The sequence below is a fragment of the Capra hircus genome, chromosome 1 (assembly GCF_001704415.2).
Source record: "Capra hircus breed San Clemente chromosome 1, ASM170441v1, whole genome shotgun sequence".
Lineage (NCBI taxonomy): Eukaryota > Metazoa > Chordata > Mammalia > Artiodactyla > Bovidae > Capra > Capra hircus.
This window is the reverse complement of record NC_030808.1, coordinates 43,919,150-43,939,052: the sequence shown is the minus strand read 5'-3', so window position 1 is coordinate 43,939,052 and position 19,903 is coordinate 43,919,150. Positions and strand designations below refer to the sequence as shown.

Sequence of the window (19,903 nt, the reverse complement as noted above, 5' to 3'; positions counted from 1 at the left end):
ACACCATTTTCACTAACTATAAATCCTCTGCAACCAGCCTTTCTCCACTCCACACTAAAGAAAAGAAACAGGCAGACTATTTTTATTATTTCTGTTTGACAAAACATATGGAAACAATAATTCCATAGACATGTACATTATAATAGGAAGCAATCCTATTTTAATGTAATTTAAAAAATTAAACAGACTCAGTTATTTAAACTACTCAGTTTATTTGAAACTTACAAATGAGGCAGCCATGTCTCTAATTTACTTAGCAGATTCATATAGTTGGCTAGGACTTTTTGAGATTACTTCTCTTATCGATGTGCAAAGCAATTAGGAAGTTAATTCTCATTTACTAGAAAAAGTTTTTAAACAAGTAAATTTGCCCCAGAGTAAAAGGCTTAACTCAGTCATATTTGGTCGGTTTCTTTTTTCCTCTCAGGTTTTTTTTCATGTTGTTTTATTTTGTAGAAGAGAACAGATGAATTAAAACCAGTTTTGAAGTGCTATTTTTATACTATCTTGAAAGTACAGCAGAAAACATTAAATTTCTTTAATAAATACTGTCCCTGCCAAATAAACCGATTAGTTTTAACTACTTTCATTAAAACACAGGCATGCAGAAATGAGGAATGAGGAGGTTCTTTCAGGAAAAACACTGAAAAAAATAAGATTTCATCTGGCCTTCCCATCATCACTTGAAGAATTGTTTGGTAGTTACATCATCAGGAAATAAAATACTATCCTCTGAGGACCCCTACTCTTTACAAAGAGGAAAGAGAAGGTTTGAAGTCTAAATCACTCCCGGAGATGTCTTGCCCCACCACCAAAAAAAGAAAAACAGAGAGACTTCCCGCCTCCACACCCTCCCTCCGCCCCCAGCGAGCAAAAAACAAACTTAAGAAAAACGTATTTACAAAGCACATACATAAGAATAACATGATGTATATTTAAGAATCCCAAGCAATAACAGAAGCTTTAGCGCCCCAGAGGAATAAAAAGTTACAAGCTGATCGACCATGACCCCCAAAGACTAGGATAGCCCGGCTGGAGGGCGCCAGCGTCCCCGGCCCGCCGCCCATTCCCCTCCGCGGGGAGCCGGGACCGACGGGTCGTTCACACGGTCCGAGCGTCTGCGGGGCCGGGGCGCGCTGCAGCGCCGCCGCTGCGGGTCTGGCTGTCACCGGCGCCCCCGCCGCCCGCGCCGCACACGCGGAGCGCCTTATAAGGCAGCGCAGTGACGTAACGCCCATAGGCCGGGCGCGCTCGGCGCCCCGCTCGCATTGTTCGGGCGACTCCCGGAGCGCGCACAGCCCGCTCGCGACGCCGCGCGACTGCGGCCCCCGCCCGGTCCCCGCCCGGCCCCGGCGCAGGCGACTCAGGTAAGCCCGGGAGAGTCGCTCCGCTCCAGCAAGGGGAGCGGAGAGCCAGGCAGTCTGTAGGTGGCTTTTAAAGTTATCAGCATCACGAACTGCAAACAGGTTTCGAAAAGCGCGTCCAATGAACTCTAGGATCAAAATCTTTCCCAACTCACATAAAACTTAAAAAGTTTTCTCTGATGGAGAATACAGATTTGGGATTTAGTTTTAAATGTGGAGGTGAGGGATGACTATATATTACAGACGCCTTCGTATCCTGCCTCTATTGAGAAATCTTTGGGGGAGAGGGTGGGGGGAATATGCTATAATACAACAACTCTCCTGATCTTATCTCTCCTAGGACTCAAACTCCTTTCAGTCTTACAAGAGCACAAAGCGAAAAACCACCACAAGATAGTGGCTTTCTTTCCCACCCAGTGTCCTCTCTCTTTTATAAATAAATCTTCATATGAAAGACGAGAAAACCCTTATTAGGAATACATCTTGTAATTAGGATGAATCTAACTTTAAAAGTAAAGCACTTTTTAAGATTCAAAAAAATCCTACAAATGCTAATCTGTCTTAAAAACAAGTTTTAATTAGTACAAGAAAGTAACGATTACAGTTTTGTGTTCTAACTTTTTACGTCAACTCCAGTCAATAGGTAAATGACAAACTGCACTGCAATTAAAGATAAAGCTAGTTTCTGTGCAGTAATATGTTGGACAGTAGTTTATAATGTAGAAATACATAATAAATTTAAAAAGGAAAGCCTATAGAAGAATTTTGTTAATCAGTGGCATTTTGAGCCATTATTTATTACCTCTAAACCTTGAATAGACTACTGCTATAAATGAATCCTTACAGTATGATAACTGAACAAGTGGCAGATGCTGAAAATCGACTTATTTTACTTTACTTTTCAGAATAAAAATCAGCAGAGGAATTAAAAATAAAATATGCTATGTCAAAAACACTGGAATATGAGATGAAAAAATGATTTATCACTTAAATTTTATTTGGTCAAAACAAAACTTAAAAGTGTGTGAAAGAACTATTTTCCTTGTAAAATAGTCTCTATGTTTTATATATCATTTGAAACATAGATTTGCTTTACCTGGTCAAAATGTGGAATATATCTGTATTTCTAGTAATTCTGTGGTTGAGTTTTTAAAAGTATATGACATTGGTGCCTGCCATTTTTGCTTCAGAGGGTTTTTGTTTTGTTAGCTAATTTTGTTTGGAGCAATGCAGGCCTTTGGTTTTAGTATTCTAAAAGAAAAATTATATGTTCCTTGGCCTGAAGATAGGCTTTATAAACTGCAGGTTAGTATTGAGAAGTAGGATTTCCTCAAAACTATTATTTCAAATCTAGGGAAGCCTACCATAATGAGAAGAGAGTGGGGGCAATACCCAGGTTACTGTGGAGAAGTACAGAATATGCAACAGAATAGTTGTTTATTTGATATTTGCTGTAATTGGAAACTGAAAAAGATTCCTGTCTTGGAAAAAAGGTATTCCACTCTTTTGAATTTAATAGAGGAGGAGGGAAACAGAAACCATCAATTATTGTTTTAGCTTTACCCAAAGTACCATCTGTATCATAAACTATTAGCTCAACTGTTGAAAATCATAACCTCTATCAAAGTTCTAACGGCTGTGTTTCAAGAGTCTGTATTTTATTTTTTTAAAACAGACAAGCATCAGTTTGTAAAAAAATTTTAAATGACACACTTTAATATTCCACACTATTTTCCAATTATTAACTTTAAAGCACAGTTGAAAGAACAATCACCTGTTAAAATCCCTTTTAAAATTGAAAGTTAAAAAGGTTTTTCATGGATACATTATCTCACAGTGGGCTCTCTGAGTGAGCATTTCTTAGTTCTTGAGACAATTTATATGATGGAAAAAATGTTTTGGATTGAATCAATGTGAATTTTTACATCTTCAAAAAACATATTAATTTTATAATTAATAAACTAATTTACCCTTCTATGGCGATTAACCTTACCTGTTAAGCCCTGGTATTTTTGTGATATTTTCCTAATGCTGTGATGAAGTCTGTAGGAACAGTCAATATGAAAATACAAATCAAGCTTAGAACTTCTCAAGTCCACTTATAATTCCCATTAATCTGCTTTCTCAAAATGCTCTGAATTTTGCTTGGATTCTTTGCTACCTCTCCCCCTCCAAAAATTGCCTTTGGTACTAAATGGATTTTGAGATAAAAATGAAAATGGGAGAGAGGAAGAATAAAATTCCATTAATTCTTCTTAGGTCATGTTCTGTCTATATCTGTTGCTTCAGGGCAAAGTGAATGCTTTTACAAGGTGAATGGAGAAAAAAAAATAAAGCCTCCTATTAAAAGGAAGAAGGAAGGGGGGGGCAGGAAGAGAACTGTTTATAAAAGAATGGATATTATGAAGTAATATCAGGGTATGAAAAGCAATATTGGTCTCAACCTGCTTCAGGAATTAAAATCTGTTATCCACATAGCCAATCATTATCTTGGAAAAATTGAACACACCTTATCCTCTTGGACTTTTAAATGATTTTTAGAGTTTAATTTACATTTGACTGTGAATTTAGCTTCAATAAAAACTGATTTAGTTTTTGTAAATTATGTTTAAATAAGATTTAAAGATGAAGAGACACTGCATATGCAGCATAAGACTTTCAGAGAAATATTTTTATGGCTGCCTCTGCCATCACTACAGTCTATACGGGCCACCAACTCAATCACTTAATGTTTCTTTCATGTGTGCTGCAAAGACTTTTAGAAAATCCTCTGGCCAGTTAGTTTCTGCTTAGAGGGTTAGGTGCACTAATTCCTTAGCAGATCATCACCAACACTGTTGTAAGTCCTCCTACATTTCCTTTTTTTAAAAACAGAATTGAGATTCTCTCCCCCGGCCTTCTTCTGCACTAACATTACCTCCGACTGGGAAAGCTGCAAGGCAAATAAAAGTGGGAAGGCTCTCCAAGGAAAGTCACTTGGTTCTTTTTTCAGATATGGGAGGACTTCCTTTTCATGCTTCCTTCCAGGAGATTCTAATTTAGAAGGTTAGATAGGACAACAGCAGTTTTCATTCTGAGCCCAAGAACAGAGAGTAAGACATTAGCAGCGTTCTTTCTCCAGTCTGACCATCCTCACATTCCTCTGCCCTACTGGTTTCAAAATAAGGTTAACTCTTAAAGATATAATTATTACTTTTTTTTAAGGACTAGCTTAGGAAATGATACGTCTCTGTGTGGGGGAAGGGGTAAGAAGGTATGCAGAGGAGCAGGTAGGTAAGTGTATCCACCACTGGGACAGGTGGAAGTGCAAATTCCTTGTTTCTGGTTATGGCAGCTACTGATTCTAGGCTCAAGGACAGTTACTGTCAGTAAAAGAGAGTGTAGTATGTCAGAATAGCAAACACTGAATCCCACAGATGTGAGTTTGAGAAGTGCCTTGATAAATTCTTATGGACTGTGGGATGTCCCAGGCCCCAGAGAGTGGGTGTACACACTCAAGCGTGTGCACATATACTCCCACACACACATGCGTGCACGTGCACATATACACCCACCCACACACACCCCAGCAAGGAATGTCCATAGAACTTGATAACTGGAAGAGGCCTTGGAAGCCATTGATCCAAATGCCTCACCTTGCAGAAGAAATTCATGTCCACTGTGTGACTTGCCTCAGAGACACAGAGCTACTTAGAGACAGAGCCAGGGCCGCATGCATTTTTAGGCTACAGCCTTTGGTTTCCCCTTAAATGAATGGCAGGAAGAGATGAGAACAGAAGCCCCAGAAGAAGCCTTGGTACTGTAGGTGTTAATTTGGATATAAAATCCATTTTAAAAAAGAAAGTAGAAAGGTTCAAAGTTCTTGTTAATAAGTACAAGTAGTAAGAAGACAAAGAGAAAGGAAGGAGGTGAAAATCAATACAGTTTAACCAGGCTACAACAATGGAAGGGAGGTGATAAAGGAGAACAAAGAAAACAAATAATAAATGTACTTACAGGTCCTCTGGGTGGCAAAGCTCTCTCTCTGCCCAAAAGCTGAGAGGTGCCCTGCAAAGAGTGTGTATGCTTTACAGTTAAAGTCACTTAGGCCTGAACCACTAACATGACAAGTGACCTCTTCTCAGCACCTTCCAACTAAGCATTCTTCATTCCCTATACTTCCCCAGCTAGCAGGTTCCCTTTAAAAACCCAAAGTGACTCAATGCCTTTGAAACAACCCTCCCAAAACTTTCAGAGGAAGTCACTGTGGTCTTTAAGCTCCAGTGATACTTGCTTTACTTTACTTCATATCATGCATTTCTTATGACATTAAATTGCACATTAACTGCTAATTTGTTTATCATCTATCTCCTGGACTATAAACTCCTTGAGGGTGAGTTTTGCTACCACTTTATCCCTAGCACCTGGAAAAAAAGAAAGACCTAGTTAAGTTAGTAGGTGTGTCACAAGGCCAAGAAGGGTACTGAAAGAACATATGAACAAAATACAACCTAGAAGCTTCTTATTTGGTAAAAAAAAAAAAAAAAGAATATTTCTGGAAACAGTGGGCTAGGAAGGGCCCCTTCAGACTTTGTGCAGGAGCCCTAAACAGATCTCTGCCACATAGAACTGACTTACAAACACAAAAACCAGAAAACAAATTAGGCTGAGATTAAAAGTCACGGCAGTGAAGGCAAAGCAATCTGCTTTTACTGTACATTATATGGTGTGTAGGCAGACTTCAGGTCAGATGCTTCTCTGTCGACCCACCTCCACCTCCTTCACTTTAACATCCTCCCCAAAATAATGAGAATGAAGATGGTGAAAGAGTACCAGGTGAATTGCCTCTGGGCAAGGAGTGGACGGGACGCAAAACATGAAACAGCAGAGTGTAGTGCCTTTGTCTTTAATGAAGGGTATTCCTCTGTTTCCCACTAATCGCTGTGCCTCAGCTAAATGCCTGCCCCCTACTGCATTCATGGGGAACAAACAGTTTGTCCTTGCTGTGACTAGAAATTAGCAGATGCCCGTTTCCCAAGTATATACTTTGATTCCAAAGTTTCTGTGGGTAATCCAGTGCATCTGCCAGGTTTTTCAGAAAAGGAACGATTTTTCTGTAGTTTCAAAGTTAGGTAATGCCAGTGTCAACCTGTGAAGCCAGCCTAGGGCTTGTGACTCCTCATCAGTACCAAACATTTACTGAGTGCCTACTAGGCACGGTGCTCAGTACAAGGCGGGACAAGCCTAGCAACTAAATTCTCCACACGCCACACCATGTGGCTAACACAGCTACACCTACCACTGATGACAAGGGCTAAGATCATCAGTAGCTCTTGCACAATAGTTTCAATCATTGGTCACTGTCCTGTTTAGGCTCTTTTTTAATGAATTGATAAAGCAATATAGATAATGTAGGTCAGCTATACATAAAAATAAAATAAAGATAAGCCATGTGGGACTATTTTTTAAAAGAATACAACACAAATGTAGTCAATCTCCAAGCTTCTTTACTAGTGACACTAAATTGATAGACAAACAGTGTTATCTCAACACTAAGACTACAGAGTAGGAATGATGGTACGTAAATCAAGTTCTGCTCTTCTTGGCTCTGCCATCCATGCTCTGCATAAGCCTCCTGTAGCCTTGGCTTCCATTAACTTAAAAAAGGACATGATGTCATCCACTATAAGCATCTCTCAATACTAGGTAAGGACAGAATAGTGTGCCGTCACCCCCAAGAGAATTCTGATCAAGTACAGCCAAAGACTATAAAAATACAACCTACTGATCGTTCATTACAGAGACACATCAGCTAAAGAAAATGGGAAGAATGTGAGGGGAAAAGTCCAATCTGAAGCCAGAAGCAAGATTCACATAACTATACCCCTGAGCCTGTGAGAGCTCCGAATCATCCTACCAAGAGCAGCCTCAAGGATGAGGTCAGACCTTCGAGATGAGCAATTCTGACAAGAGTGAACCTTCCAGATTTATCATATCTCATGGCCCACCAGTCTCAGAACAAAAGTTTAAAGGTGAACCAAGTTTTTCTCTCTCTTTTTAAAATTCTTTTTTAAGTGAATCAAAACAAAAACAAATCTCTGAGCAGAAATCATAAGAGGAATGTAAAATATTCATCACATTTGGGCTGACAAGACTTAAGTGACCGCTGCTGTTACATTTGAAGAAAAAGGAAGAAGCTGCTTTGTCTAAGCACTTGGGGAGAGCATAAGGAAGTTCCTTCTTGATGAAGACAAAGGGCCTGCAGTGAGATGCAGTGTAAGTCTCTCAGCCTTGGCAGGGACTGGTCAGTTAATTGGGAAGCAGAGGACGCAAATCATTCTGTGGAGTTTTGTGAAAAGTAATCCTTTGCTGCTAATGAGATTAATTATTCTTTAACAATAATATCAATTCATTTATCATCAAGGTAGTTAAACACTCATTTTGTTAGAAGAAATACATTATGTTTGAGGTTCCATATTATCCTTCGGGCTTTGATACAACTGCCTACATAGGGCAGACCAAGATCTTTTAGATAAAGATGAGAACAACTTTGTTAAGTGATTATGGTTTTACTCATGTCCTCTAAAATTATGCTATACAGGAATCTTCTAACAGTCCCATAAAATTCACTGGGCCGAGCAAAGATGCAAAGAAACACAGGCAAAGTTAACATTCTCTGGCTAGTTTTCCCACATCTGTACTTGATTTAAATTTGTGTTGAAGTGACTTCATGTCACTGAATGATTCTCCCTCCTCAGAAGTGACAGGAAAAAGAGGAACAAAATTCTACTTCTCTTTCTTTTGCTCTAATAATTAGAGTAAATTCTGAAAACTTTAAGTGGCATTCAGTCTAACAGGCAGTCATGCTCCCCCTTAGAAATGGGTCTTCTTACCTCTCAAATTGTTTGGTCATCCAGTATGTACCAAGTTCAGACCCATGCGGAGAACACAGAGGTATCAAATCTTCTAGGAGCTTATAGTTAGTTCAAAAGCAAAACTAATACAACATAACAAACTAGAAAGTGGTATAAAATGATACAGAGGATTTGTGTCACAAAACTGTTAAGAGCTGTGGGAACTCAGCCAAGGTCAGACAAGTTAGGGAACATTCATGGAAAAGATATAAAATGAAATGTAGCATTCTAAAAAATGATGACAGATTTATTCCTTGGAAGTCTACTCTGAAAAGGGAATCTGAGGTAAAAAGAGAAAGAAGGCTTGACCTAGCATCACAACACCTGAAGTCTGATTTTTAATTCCATCGTTGCCTTTAGAACAACCTGGACTTCCATAGTGGTTTCAGTCCTTAAAATGAAGATTAAAAGTGATGATAAAGCAGTTGGCCCAATGCCAGACCCATAGGAGACACTCAGTAAATGGTACCTCTTACTATTTAGATATTATGTAGTCTGCTCATTCATCATATTATGAAGAATGATGCTCCATCAGCATCTGATGCTGTTGGGGTCCACCAGGCTGAGGCGCAAGGGGTTGCCTTAGGGCCAAAGAGGAGGTGCTTTGCAGGATGCAGTCCCAAAGAACTCATGTTTTCGTAATCCAGCCATGGGTGATAGTAAAGGATAAAGCTTACTGGAGAAAATCCATGTCTCTAGTGCTTAACTTCAGCGACTCTGAAAAGTGAGGTTATCTTTTATCCTATGTTCTCTGCTGGAAAGGAATCCCTAGTATGAGAAACCCGCTTAAGCTTTCCTAAAGAAGTTGTAGTCACCTGAAATAAAAACCAAGTCACTGAATAAAGGATCAAGGAGAGAGAGTAAAAGGCTTAAAAGCTAATCTGGAATCTCCCTGTTTTACCTTGAAAGTCCTACCAGGCTGGAGAGGCACCCATATAAAACAAATAGGTGAGACAGATTTTAGGCAGCATGAGCTTAAGTAGCATTTATTATGTCCTAGCCACAGACAATAAAGATTCCCTTTCAGAAACTACTAAATACTTGTTAGGTGTTCAATTTTCAGTTTAGTTATACTTTCAATTTAGCTTAACATTTCAGGTGTCAGACACTAAAATGATTTATTTCTGTACTTTTACAGCACGCTTATAACCTTGAACTACAATAAATGGCTGACATATAAAGAACCCCAGATAAATGTGAATCCCATGAAATTCCAATAAACGTTGCCTTATAGTTATGAACCACAGATCAGATGAGTCACAAAATCTCTGACAGAATGGAATATACATTTTTGACATGTGAATTTGTGTACAGTGCTATATAGGAAAGAAGAGAGGGAAAGGACTTTAAAGGTTGGTAAAAGTGTAAGTCAAAGTTGCTCAGTCTAGTTGGACTCTTTGCAACTCCATGGAATTATCCAGGCCAGAGTACTGGAATGGGTAGCCTTTCCCTTCTCCAGGGGATCTTTGCAACCCAGGGATCGAACCGAGGTCTCTTGCATTGCAGGCGGATTCTTTACCAGCTGAACCACCAGGGAAGCCCAAGAACACTGGATGGGTAGCCTATCCCTTCTCCAGGGGATTTTCCCAAACCAGGAATGGAACCGCATTGCAGGTGAATTCTTTACCAACTGAGCTATCAGGAAAGCCCTTTAGGGTCAATAGTGGTTTTATCCTGTGCAACCGGGATTTGAGGATCGTTAAAGGCTTTGTAAACCATCGAGACAAAGGTGTATTGCTTTCCCCCTGTTGCAGCTGAGGTAGCATGCAGATGAGCAAAGGTCACAGAGTTAAGTGGATGGCAGATTTTGGTCAAATATCCCTGTCCATTGAATACATGGCTCCTTCAAAAGTGGCCTGTGGTTTAAGAATTGGGGTTTTGCTTTTTTTCTTTGTTTTTAGCTGTGAACTTTAAGAGAGTGAACTTTGAAAGTGAGGGAGAGTGAAGTTAGTGCTTTTTTTCAATGACTTAAAAAAAAACAATGACACTGTTTTCAACTACTGCAAACATGAAATAGTTTGCCCTTTCTCAAAATTCAAATCTTAAAATGAAATAAAATTCAAAAGTAAGATATATATGGTCAGGGCAGAATAGACTGGTCTTCATATAGCGCATGCACAGGTACACTACATAGCCTTTTCTTCAATTCTGCTACAATTTCTCATGCAGATTCATATAACTAAACGGGGACACTTTTGCCCAAGGACAGAATCCACTGCAAACAGGCCCAGGGCCAAGGGAAGTAAAGTATTAAGTCACTGCTCTCACCTCTAGCAGTCCTATTGCAAACCACTGTAACATCTTGATGGAATTGCCCCTTACTGCACAAGCTAAGTATTCTCTAGAATACATTCATCCAACTTCTAAGAAGAGAAACCCAACTTCTAAGAGAGAAAATAGGATCAAACTCTGTGCTCATGCTTTCTGTCTTCTCAATGCTCAGAAGTGGCAGAAAAGGGAAATATAACCCGATGCTCTGAATTGTTATGGAAAATTAAACAAGGTTAGATGACCAAAATAATTTTAATTTTTAAAATGTATGCAAGAGGACATGTACAGTCCGTAAGAAAAACAGTCATTTATATTACAACAGATTTTAGAATAAAACTTTCCCACCTATCTGTAATGAAAATTTACATGTGGCCCAGATTAATCAAAACATCATGTTGGAGTCAGAAAGCAATCACCTTCTGGAACTATTAATAAGAAAAGTGAGTAAGGTTACATGGAGGATGTTCATTGTGGTTCATGATTCAGTTGTTCAGCAGGCAGTCAGGCCAAGCATCAAGCTTCATCTCCCAACTGCTTTGACCTCCACATACTATTTAATGATATTAAATGCTCCTACTTTCTTTGCCTTCCTTATTTACTGATTTACTAGTAGAGCTAAAAGGGAAAGGGAGAAAGAAGGAAGTTCTCTCGGGATCAAAATGTCTCACATTGTATATTCTTGGGGTTCCTATCTGGCTTGTTTCTCATAGCAAGCTTGTGACTTCAGTAGTCACAATAAAACATAAGCGTCTGTTGTTGTGGTTTCTAAATTTCTGAAGTCTAAATTTCCCACTAACAAGTTAGGAAACGTTTGGTTTCCCAAGCATACCATGTTAGCCGCTGCCTCTGTATAGGCAGCCAGACTGCAGGGAGGTGAAAACCAATGAACTCATCCGCTCTGGCACATGACTGCTCCATGCTTTGGCCTTTTATGTTAAATATGAATGCCAGTGAATTAAGTATGAAAGCCAAATAAAAGAGGAAAACCTTAAAAAAAAAAACTTACAGGAACTAGGGGCTAAAAAAATTTTTTTTTGGCTCAGAGTAAGATTCAAGAAAGGATTATTCTTTGTGACTTTTAAAAAAAGAGAATAAAAGAAAGAAAAACAACCTACCAAGGAATAAGCTTTAAGAGAAAGGAATTATACTAATCCTCCAAAATAGCAATTTGCAATATATGAATGAAAATAACCTGTGATCTGGGAAGAGAAAAAAGAGATGAAAGAGATTAAAAACAAAATTCTGCAGCTACATCAGAATGCTTTTCTAAAGAATTTATTTGTTTTCCTCAATCCACTAAAGGGACATCTGAATATAAATGGATTTTGCAATAGGATAAATACATATAAATATTACTAATAAGATAAAATACATACAACACACATTTAAGGGTATACAGCATTATGCCCTTGAAGTCTGTTTGAGAAAAGGCTGCCCGTTAAAAATATTTTCCGAGAACTTTAAGTTCCTTGAAATGTTCTACGGAAATGGTATTTATGACAAACCCACCTCCTCTAGGGAACATGAGATGTTATTACTGGCAAAGTCACAATTTTTTAAACCATCCAGAAATAATCACGAATTTATGCCAGATGACTAAACATGTTTTATTATTACAATGATTAAGGGAATATTTGCTCACGTCTCATGATCAAGCTCAGAGTAGTCTTACAGAGAGCTTATAGAGAGTAACAGTGACAAAACGGTAGATTGCAAGTGGTAGGGATTCTCTGTGCCTTTCCTGGGCAGAATATTACAGCACACATATTCACTGAAGAGGATGGGACACGTGAGATAGCTGTGCATGCATGTTATGGTGGTGGCAAACTGCTTTTCTGTAACATGAGAATAATAATAGTTGCTTCTTATGACTGTTTCCAGAACTAGCATGGTACATGGCATGTAGTAATTGCTCAATAAGTGATTAACTGCTTAATCAATGAGCGTAGAGGAAAGGAACTATTAACAGTCATCCCTCAGTATCCAAGTGGGAGTGGTTTCAGGACTCCCACAGATACCAAAACCAGCAGATGCTCAAGTCTCTCATATAAAATGGTGTAGTATGATCAGCCCTCCTTACCTGTGGCTTCTACATCCGCAGATACAGAGGGGGACAGCACCACATGTCTGTTGCTTACAGTGATAAAACACTCTAGTTCAAAGGTGGAACAGGTGTTTGTTCAAATATGTAACAAATACTTAATGAGCCAATTACATACTAGGTACTGTTCTTGAGCTAGAAAATACAGCAGTGATGAAAACAGACCAGTACTTGAGCTGTCACTGAACACACACACACACACACACACACACACACACACACACACACACTCTCACACACAGACATCCCCGCCTCCCTGCTCACATGAAGTTTACATTCTAGTAGGAGAGACAGCCAGTGATCAAATAAGTAAAATACAGTAAGCATGCCAGGTGGCACTACAAGAACTGGGGGAGAGGCCTTCCCTGGGAAGGCAGGCAGTACACAAGCCAGAGGCCTGCTGTGTTCAGGGAACAACATGGAAATTGGTATGACTGGAGTAGACCGAGCAAAGGTAGGAGGGGTCAGGGAGTCAATGGGATAGGGACACAGCGCAGGAATGAACACGAAAAGCATGAGACGAGAGAAAGAGGAAACTCTTGTGAGGTCAGTACTCTGTCTGGGCTTTCTAGCATGTAGACTGTTTAGTTGAAAGAGCACATGCTTTGCAGACAGTGACTTTTTATTCTGGCTTGCTTATTTGTGCTATTTGGCAATTATTTAACCTCTCTATATTTTAGTTTTTTGGTCCTTACCCTCATCTGTAAAACAGGAATAATACCTCATAAGGTTGTTTTAAGAATCAACCCACTCCAGTGTTCTTGCCTGGAGAATCCCAGGGACGGGGGAGCCTGGTGGGCTGCCGTCTATGGGGTCACACAGAGTCGGACATGACTGAAGTGACTTAGCAGCAACAGCAAGATCAAGAGGCACAGGCTAGACCCTCAATATGCTTGTTTCTTTTTTGCTATAAACTAAATCACACCCTGGATAGCGACTGGGAATTGGAGTCTGTGTTCCAGTACCAGGGCTACTGTAACAATGGCCTTGCATGTTATTTAATCTTTCTGGGCTTCAGTTTCCTAAGAAAATGTAGATGCTACAAACAGACATTATAAAAACAGATATAAATCAGTTAAGCCGTTGTTATAAAATGATAATCAAAAATATTACTATTACAATTTATCCTAATGTTAAAAATTCAAAACTGCAAAAGTATATGACTCCTCTTCCTCTATGTCACTTCATCTCACAAATCCTACAAATTTTAATTTTTTAAGCATGAAGTTGTAAAGATTTATTTAGTAGCCATGTTGATTTTCATTCCCATATCCTGCCCCTGCTGAAGAACACTGATCTAATAGAAAGATCTCAAAAAAATGTTCAACTGCAAAAATCAAGGTGAAGGATAAAGAATAAGCTATTTTTTATTTGTATTTTCTTTGTTTATTCATAAAGACACTATAGAAGTACATGTAAGAAGCTAGTATCAGTGGTTGGAGAAGGCAATGGCACCCCACTCCAGTACTCTTGCCTGGAAAATCCCATGGACTGAGGAGCCTGGTAGGCTGCAGTCCATGGGGTCGCTAAGAGTCAGACACGACTGAGCGACTTCACTTTCAATTTTCACTTTCATGCATTGGAGAAGGAAATGGCAACCCACTCCAGTATTCTTGCCTGGAGAATTCCAGGGACGGGGGAGCCTGGTGGGCTGCCGTCTATGGGGTCGCACAGAGTTGGACACGACTGAAGCGACTTAGCAGCAGCAGCAGCAGTATCAGTGGTTATAAGTTGGTGAAGAGGAACTGGCAGATGAAGGATGAGGTCAGATCCTATACCTTTTAATATACATATTTTGAAATGTATTTAATACATTTAGGAATGCTAATCTAAAATCCCAAGACTGAAGTTCAGACTTGTGAAGAGTTAAGACTGAGCAAAGAAAACTTTTTAATTACAAAGCTAAGTATACAACAGTATGAAAACCTCAAATGACCTCTTTCTCAGATAATCTGGGTATCCTTCAACCTGTTTGTACTTTTTTTTTAATGAAATGCTCAAAAAGAATTTAAAATATCATCAATAGTCTTCTTCACAGTTTCCACTATGAAAACTAAACCTGGCAGTAGCACATACAGAAAAAGGTCTGTCAGCCCACCCCACTGCTGAGTCCCCAAGTGGACAAGTCTTGGAGCGTATTATCTCAGCAGAGAAGGTGCACTGCACATTTACACTCAAGAAACAACAAACAGGAGAAACAGGAACAGAGCATCAGAGAGGCTTTGGGAGAATCAGCTATTAGCATCCATTGTGGTGTGCTGGTATGGCACTGGATAACGCACATTCAAAGTATTGTACTGTACCAGGAAGGGAGAAGAGCTTGTGGTGTAGACCTGTGAACAAAAGAGAAATGGAAAATACTGATCCTAAATATATTTCAGCAGCAAATAGTGAAGTTATGAATGTTAGATCTCTTTGTTGTCTCTGACATTCCTAAGTTTTCAAAAAAAAATCACCTGTGCCCTAAAATGGTGGTTACCAGAGGCAGCTTCCCCCTGCCCCCGGATGTCCTTCGCTGCTGTCATCATCATTGGTTCAGCTTCCTACTCTAGCAATAACTGATACATACATTGTGCCAGGCAGTATGCTAGGTGCTTTTGTGTAGATCGTTTTACTTAATCCTTAGAACAGCACTGTTATGAGGGAGGTTCCAATATTATCTCTGTCCCACAGATGAAGAAAATGAGACCTATAGAAGTTAAACTGCTTGCTCCGTCACACTGGGTAGAAGTGGGGAAACCAAGACTCAGCTTTGAAGACTGAATTCCAACACTATCCTGCCTCCCACAGGATTCCACTGCCTCTTCCCCGTTGGTGCATCAGTCCTGGGGGGTGTACTGGCTCCCTGTCAGTCACTCTGCCTGCTCCTTGCCCTTAGCCACCTGCACTGCTTGCTGCCATCTGCTGCTGTAGGGAATAGGCAGCAGAGAGGACATCATTCCCATCCTAAAACAGGCTACTACCATCATGGAGCCAGTAAATAAGATACAGAAGAACACAGATCACAGAGGGTACCCACAGAGAGGGGAGGAAGAAATGAAAGAATGAGAAACAGTCAGTGTTAGGAACGTGGGGACAAGCCAATATCACCATTATCATCAACTTAAAGATGGCTCTGCATGCTATCTACCAGGCAAGGTGCTCTCAGGAATATAGATGCATAGTTGTATCTGTGACAGTCCAAGGCATCACATGCTGGGTGACTTTTTTACATGCTTCCTCTAGAAAAGAAAAAGGCAGCCAGGGAAGGCACCATGGCTGTGGGAGCCCCAGGCAGGCCTTGATGGATCAGGGAGATGAAACTTTTAGTTGGCCAAGAACCTGAAGTCTCAATCTGTTAAAAGACAGGCTAGTTTGCTTTTTCCTCCCTAAGTTTTTTAGTGTAGCAATCAAAATGGAAAGTCTGGAGAAGAAAAAAAAGTTATAATATTGACCTGAGGAACTGCTTTCAAATAATTAAGAACCACATTCAAAGTGGTGGGGCAGGAGGACATGAAAAGTGAATAGGCTCTTTAGTGCATACTCAAAGTAATTGTTTTTTAAAGTTTCTTCTTGATGGCTGTAATATATTCAAAGCAAAGGAAAAAAAATCCTATTCAGCAAATGGCAAAAAGAAAAATTCATCTGAGAAGATATTTTTCAATATGAAAAAGTAAAATGGGTGTTAAGGAAGCACAAACTTACTGGTATTCAATGACTATCCATCATGCGATAGTTCTTTATAGAAAGTAACTTAACTGACAATACAGCACTGAAGAAGTAACAACATATAATTCAGGCTCTAAGTAATTATCCTGGTACACATTTGCACAGGCTATCCTTATTGTAACTCCCTTGTTAGTTTCCATTTCCTCCCCTGGCCCTAGACTGAGAACCTTTTTAAGTCTCCACCTGGCCCTTTGATTGGAGGGTGCAGTGTCTCCTAGACTAGATTCCACCGTCTCAAAATGAAAATATTCTTCTCAAGTTTTGTGCTGGTGAGCTCTTAGACTGATCTTTTTCTGCTTCTGAAACTTTGCCTTTCAGTAGTTTTTCTTTCTAGGAGATTCTTTGTTTCCATTTCTTTAAAGATTTTCTCCCAATACTGGTCCTTTTGCTCAATGTGAGGATTTTATAAGCTCCTCTTAGGATCCTGTTTCTCTGCTAAAAGCTCCTTAACCTCCTGATAATTAGTAGGTCGTTCGACTATTTGTGTCTTATTAATTCACTTCCTATGACCCTTGGGGAGCCAAACAAGATTGTTCAGATGCTGAAAAGTCCTGACTCACCGCACCCTATTTTTACTTTATATTTCTCTGACACCAACTAAAGCCTTCTGTATCACTTCTTGCTGCAATTCTTGTTTCACAGTGAAGGAAAATAGCAACCCAGTTTCCTGGATCTGGACCCATTTATGGTGTCTCTAAGTGATCTCAATGATGATGACAGTATCTTCAGTAATAGGGACATAAAGCAGACACAGATTTATACTCATACAGACGTTTTGGCTAGCAGACGCCAAAAAACGTGTTACTGTTCTTCTGTATCTTGCTGACCAAGTCAAATGAATCAAGCGTTACATTATGACTATGGTATGCTGGAGCTGTAATTTTTTTTTAAAAAACCTTTGACTTCTGAGAGAAATAAAAGGAAGCAGCATACATAGAATAAAAAAGACTAGTCATAGCTATTTTTATGAGTGCCCCTAAAAATTAGACTAAACAGTGAAAAGTCCCATTGAAAAAGCAGAGAGTAGAGCAAGGAAACATAAATTACTGGTTAATTACCAAGAACCTATCTCAACCTAAGGAAGCTTTCTAACACATTCCATGTAATTACTCTAAACTGCTTAGAATTCTGTGGTTATTGAACCATAAACCCAGCTGCTATCAATACAATGCAACAATTAAAAACATATTGGGTAAAAACTGCTAAGAGATATAGGGGGTTATCATCATAGTCAGACTATCAAAGTCTAGCCCTGAGAGCAGACATAAAGGTGAATAAAGCAGAGTATGTAGTTTCTTGCTTATTAGTTAACATGTTAAATCAAGAAGAAAAAGTAATGTATTAAACTAGCATGGAAAGAATGAAAGCAAATATAGGAATTGAGAGCCATCAAGGTGAGGTTACACAGTTAGGTCTAGGCATGAGAGAGATAACTATTTTTTATATCTTCAGAAAAGACCAAACAAGATTTGGTACCATCACACTATTTGGTTGTTGATGGGCAACTATTTTAAATGACTAGAGTGATGTCTGCAAATATACAGGCAGGTTTTAACAGAAAAAAGGTAAACTGACAAATAACAGGCACAGTACTTTGCATATAGTAGTTGCTCACTATAGTGATATAATAAAAGTCTGAAATGAATTAACTGTCAGCTGACCTGCACAGCACTGAGGATGAACCCATTTAAGAACCAGGTCATTCAGTGGTTTCCATGCCCTTATTTCAAATTGTGTTTCAAACAAAACATGATGTCTTATGGAGAGAGCTTTGTCATTTAGGATTTTTCTAAGAACTGGGAAAGAGGTATTTTCTGAAGGAAGGGAATCTTCCACATAGCTGTTACGGGTAGCAATTAGTTTAATTAATGACATAAACATTGAAGCAGTGACTAGGCCAGTGAGTCTGGGGACTTCATCAGTGTGTTATGAAGCGAAGGGCTCACTCAGTAACAGCCTGCAGAAGTGACAGCCTAAACCAAAGACTTCTCCAGAGAAAGAACCACTTGCCATTTATGCTTCAACCACCTATCCTCAAGGTGAAGAGTGATTCTCAAAGGCTGGCCCCTTTCAGGAGGTCTATGAGGTTAAAGCTGTTTTCACAGTAACACTAGCTTTTTCACTCAATCCCTCACAAGGAGTTTTTCAGAGATGTGACGTGTGCTGATGTCATTGCTCTGACAGCTGATGGGATGTATGAAACAGCTCTGAGAATCCAGCTGCCTTCAATTAAGCCAGGTATTAGAGTTTGTAGAAATACAAACAACACAGCCCTTTCCACCAAGTTCTGGCATTATAAAAAGTGATTTTTCATTAAAAAAATACGTTATTTATGTTTACTATTTTAATGAATAAATATATAAATATTTTAAAATATCTTGGTCTGAATTTCTAATACTATAAATATTGGTAGACATAACCCACACAATCAAAAGTTCTTCAGAGTCCTCAATTATTTTTTAAGAGTGTAAAGGAGTCATGAGACCAAGAAGTTTTAAGAACAGCTGCTATGGAGACTTTACTGAGTTGCACTGAAATTATCTGCTCATCTTTCCCAAGAGCCTACAAACTCTGGAGAACAGGAGTCTCCCCTCTTCATCTCAGTATAGCCCGGTAATATATTCCTTTGTTGTTTGCAAATTAAATGAACAAAAGTGTTGCTATATTCATAACATCAAAAACTTTAAATTTCAGGTCCACACAGTATATTTGTCTCCTGAAAGATGACACATGAGAAGCCAAGCTGACTCTGAAGTTGTCCACTACTTGTAGGTTGGTTTCTGCAGCTACCAGAAACAACACAATGCCACGAATGGCTTGTGAAACTGGTTTCTTTGGTCAGTGATCATGCTAAGCTTATTTATATGGGCCAGTTGTCTGAAAAATTAGGAAAGAATCTGGAAAAGCAGAACCAGAATTGGTGTGTTAGGGTGGTCAGATCAGAGATGAATATCTCCTTTTCAGTTTCATTTGTTTGTTGACGTAATGTTGTTTGTGTAGTAAACAAACATACTTGTCCAGTAGAGCTCTAGCTCTGAGGAAAAAATAAAAAGGACCACTCCTTTGTTTGCAGAGATGAAGGTATCACAGAAGAGTGAGGGGCTAGGATGTGGACGGTAGCAACCATCTCCCTTCTCAAACAAGCAAGCACATACAGTTCTAATACATGGTTCTGAAGAAGGAAGAGAAGATATTCCAACAGTCTCGATTCTTTCCAGAGGCCACTGTACTTAACCAATTATACCTAATTTTCTTAAATACCTAAAACTATGCTCATGGTAAGCACCAGAGCACCTTCTTTTAAAAATGAATAAAATTAGTTAGGATAATAGTACAGTATTTTCCACAGGAAAATGTTCATTCATTCATTTAAAAAACCATTCATTTGGTACCTTCTACATGTAAGGGCTTTGCAGTAGACACTATAGAAGACACAAATGAATCAATCACATATGTCCTGTGCTTAAGAAGCTTATATTTTAGAGTGTTGATTGTAAATACATAAATAAAAATAAAAAGTGAGAATTATATATAAATCATTATGGGTATGACTGGCATTTAGACAC

General features: G+C 39.1%; 2 protein-coding genes across 5 annotated transcripts in view; one reads left to right on the top strand and one right to left on the bottom strand.

Annotated features, from left to right (window-relative positions):
• Positions 1–19,903, bottom strand: part of CMSS1 (cms1 ribosomal small subunit homolog (yeast)) — a 397,827-nt gene that overhangs the window by 339,385 nt on the left and 38,539 nt on the right. The window lies entirely within an intron of this gene.
• Positions 1–19,903, top strand: part of FILIP1L (filamin A interacting protein 1 like) — a 292,466-nt gene that overhangs the window by 261,440 nt on the left and 11,123 nt on the right. The window contains exon 1 of one of the 4 annotated variants that reach the window (XM_018058386.1): positions 1,236–1,367. The exons of 2 other annotated variants lie outside the window; for them this stretch is intronic. Coding sequence is in view for 1 of the 2 variants with exons in the window: in XM_005674833.3 (XP_005674890.1) it covers positions 9,855–9,871 (17 nt within the window). In the remaining variant the exon portion in view is untranslated. Of the gene's footprint in view, positions 1–1,235; positions 1,368–9,850; positions 9,872–19,903 lie in introns of those variants that run through there. One more of the 4 variants, XM_005674833.3, reaches the window with a different exon arrangement.